The sequence below is a fragment of the Rhagoletis pomonella genome, unplaced genomic scaffold, assembly GCF_013731165.1.
Source record: "Rhagoletis pomonella isolate Grant_MI unplaced genomic scaffold, Rhpom_1.0 Rhpom_scaffold_00010, whole genome shotgun sequence".
NCBI classification, from domain to species: domain Eukaryota; kingdom Metazoa; phylum Arthropoda; class Insecta; order Diptera; family Tephritidae; genus Rhagoletis; species Rhagoletis pomonella.
In genome coordinates, this window is record NW_023458564.1 from 7,261,568 (window position 1) to 7,265,328 (window position 3,761).

Consider the following 3,761-nt stretch of genomic DNA (forward strand, 5'->3'; position numbering starts at 1 on the left):
GGCAGCCAATGGGATCAGGGGCACACCTGCTTTTACATCAGCCATTATAGGTTGGTCGAATTCTTCGTCAGATTCATCAGAAGAGTACGTTTGTGGAATAGGCTTCGTTACGTCAAGTGGAGATTTGGGTTTGTCGTCTGGTTTTGAAATCAGTCCTATAGGCTTAACACCTTTGTCTTCTGGTTTGGCAGCCAATGGAACCAAGGGTACACCTGGTTTGACATCAGCCATTTTAGGTTTGTTGAATTCTTCGTCACATTCATCAGAATAGTATGTTTGTGGAATAGGCTTCGTTACGTCAAGTGGAGATTTTGGTTTGTCCTCTGGTTTTGAAATTGATTCTATAGGCTTAACACCTTTGTCTTCTGGTTTGGGAGCCAATGGAACCAAGGGCGCACCTGGTTTGACATCTGCTATTTTAGGTATTTCGAATTCTTCGTCAGATTCATCAGAAAAGTACGTTTGTGGAATAGCCTTCGTTACGTCAAGTGGAGATTTGGGTTTGTCCTCTGGTTTTGAAATTGGTTCTATTAGCTTAACACCTTCGTCTTCTGATTTGGCATCCAATGGAATCAAGGGTACACCTGGTTTGACATCTGCTATTTTAGGTATATCGAATTCTTCGTAAGATTCATCAGAAAAGTACGTTTGTGGTACAGGCTTCGTTACGTCAAGTGGAGATTTTGTTTTGTCGTCTGGTTTTGAAATTGGTTCTATAGGCTTAACACCTTTGTCTTCTGGTTTGGCAGCCAATGGAACCAAGGGTACACCTGGTTTGACATCAGTCATTTTAGGTGTGTCGAACTCTTCATCAGATTCATCAGAAAAGTACGTTTGTGGAATAGGCTTCGTTGCGTCAAGTGCAGATTTTGGTTTGTCGTATGGTTTTGAAATTGGTTCTATAGGCTTAACACCTTTGTCTTCTGGTTTGGCAGCAAATGGAACCAAGGGTACACCTAGTTCGACATCAGCCATTTTAGGTTTGCCGAACTCTTCATCAGATTCATCAGAAGAGTACGTTTGTCGAATAGGCTTCTTTAGGTCAAGTGGAGATTTTGGTTTGTCGTCTGGTTTCAAAATCGGTTCTATAAGCTTAACAAATTTGTCTTCTAGTTTGGCTGCCAATGGAACCAAGGGTACACCTGCTATGACATCAGCCATTTTTGGTTTGTCGAAATCTTCATCAGATTCATCAGAAGAGTACGATTGTGGAATAGGCTTCGTTACGTCTAGTGGAGATTTGGGTTTGTCGTCTGGTTTCAAAATCGGTTCTACATCCTTACCACCTTTGTCTTCTGGTTTGGCAGCCAATGGAACCAAGGGTACATCTGGCTTGACATCAGCCATTTTAGGTTGGTCGAATTCTTCGTCAGATTTATCAGAAAAGTACATTTGTGGAATGGGTTTCGTTACGTCAAGTGGAGATTTTGTTTTGTCGTCTGGTTTTGAAATTGGTTCTATAGGCTTAACACCTTTGTCTTCAGGTTTGGCAGCCAATGGAACCAAGGGTACACCTGGTTTGACATCAGTCATTTTAGGTGTGTCGAACTCTTCATCAGATTCATCAGAAGAGTACGTTTGTGGAATAGGCTTCGTTGCGTCAAGTGGAGATTTGGGTTTGTCCTCTGGTTTTGAAATTGGCTCTATAGGCTTAACATCTTTGTCTTCTGGTTTGCCAGGCAATGCAACGAAGGGTACACTTGATTTGACATCAGCAATTTTAGGTATGTCGAACTCTTCATCAGAAGAGTACGTTTGTGGAATAGGCTTCGTTACGTCAAGTGGAGATTTTGGTTTGTCGTCTGGTTTTGAAATTGGTTCTATAGGCTTAACACCTTTGTCTTCTGGTTTGGCAGCCAACGGAACCAAGGGCACACCTGGTTTGACATCAGCCATTTTAGGTTTGTCGAACTCTTCATCAGATTCATCAGAAGAGTACGTTTGTGGAATAGGCTTCGGTACGTCAAGTGGAGATTTTCGTTTGTCGTCTGATTTTGAAATTGGTTCTATAGGCTTAACACCTTTGTCTTCTGGTTTGGCAGCCAATGGAACCAAGGGTACACCTGATTTGACATCAGCCATTTTAGGTTTGTCGAAATCTTCATCAGATTCATCAGAAGAGTACGATTGTGGAATAGGCTTCGTTACGTCTAGTGGAGATTTGGGTTTGTCGTCTGGTTTCAAAATCGGTTCTACATCCTTACCACATTTGTCTTCTGGTTTGGCAGCCAATGCAACCAAGGGTACACCTGGCTTGACATCAGCTATTTTAGGTTGGTCGAATTCTTCGTCAGATATATCAGAAAAGTACATTTGTGGAATGGGTTTCGTTACGTCAAGTGGAGATTTTGTTTTGTCGTCTGGTTTTGAAATTGGTTCTATAGGCTTAACACCTTTGTCTTCTGGTTTGTCAGCCAATGGAACCAAGGGTACACCTGGTTTGACATCAGTCATTTTAGGTGTGTCGAACTCTTCATCAGATTCATCAGAAGAGTACGTTCGTGGAATAGGCTTCGTTGCGTCAAGTGGAGATTTGGGTTTGTCCTCTGGTTTTGAAATTGGCTCTATAGGCTTAACACCTTTGTCTTCTGGTTTGGCAGGCAATGCAACGAAGGGTACACGGGATTTGACATCAGCCATTTTAGGTTTGTCGAAATCTTCATCAGATACATCAGAAGAGTACGATTGTGGAATAGGCTTCGTTACGTCTAGTGGAGATTTGGGTTTGTCGTCTGGTTTTGAAATTGGTTCTATAGGCTTAACACCTTTGTTTTCTGGTTTGGCAGCAAATGGAACCAAGGGTACAACTGGCTTGACATCAGCCATTTTAGGTTTGTCGAACTCTTCGTCAGATTCATCAGAAGAGTACGTTTGTGGAATAGGCTTCGTTGCGTCAAGTGGAGATTTTGGTTTGTCGTGTGGTTTTGAAATTGGTTCTATAGGCTTAACACCTTTGTCTTCTGGTTTGGCAGCAAATGGAACCAAGTGTACACCTGGTTTAACATCAGCCATTTTAGGTTTGTCGATCTCTTCATTAGATTCATCAGAAGAGTACGTTTGTGGAATAGGATTCGTTACGTCAAGTGGAGATTTTGGTTTGTCGTCTGGTTTTGAAATCGGTTCTATAGGCTTAACAAAATTGTCTTCATGTTTGGCAGCCAATGGAACCAAGGGTACACCTGATTTGACATCAGTCATTTTAGGTTTGTCGAAATCTTCATCAGATTCATCATAAGAGTACGATTGTGGAATAGGCTTCGTTACGTCTAGTGGAGATTTGGGTTTGTCGTCTGGTTTCAAAATCGGTTCTACATCCTTACCACCTTTGTCTTCTGGTTTGGCAGCCAATGGAACTAAGGGTACACCTGACTTGACATCAGCCATTTTAGGTTGGTCAAATTCTTCGTCAGATTCATCAGAAAAGTACATTTGTGGAATGGGTTTCGTTACGTCAAGTGGAGATTTTGTTTTGTCGTCTGGTTTTGAAATTGCTTCTATAGGCTTAACACCTTTGTCTTCTGGTTTGGCAGCCAATGGAACCAAGGATACACCTGGTTTGACATCAGTCATTTTAGGTGTGCCGACCTCGTCATCAGATTCATCAGAAGAGTACGTTTGTGGAATAGGCTTCGTTACGTCAAGTGGAGATTTTGGTTTGTCGTCTGGCTTTGAAATTGGTTCTATAGGCTTAACACCTTTGTCTTCTGGTTTGGAAGCAAATGGAACCAAGGGTACACCTGGTTTGACATCAGCCATTTTAG

At 42.0% G+C, this 3,761-nt stretch overlaps 2 protein-coding genes across 2 annotated transcripts in view; both read right to left on the reverse strand.

Annotated features, from left to right (window-relative positions):
* The window catches only part of LOC118746386 (titin-like), a 12,161-nt gene extending 8,405 nt beyond the window's left edge, over window positions 1-3,756 (reverse strand). Inside the window, exon 1 of the mRNA XM_036480240.1 lies at window positions 7-3,756. Within this exon, the coding sequence (XP_036336133.1) occupies window positions 7-3,756 (3,750 nt within the window). The remainder of the gene's footprint in view (window positions 1-6) is intronic.
* The window catches only part of LOC118745980 (ankyrin-3), a 187,270-nt gene that overhangs the window by 14,683 nt on the left and 168,826 nt on the right, over window positions 1-3,761 (reverse strand). The gene's annotated exons all lie outside the window — the stretch shown is intronic.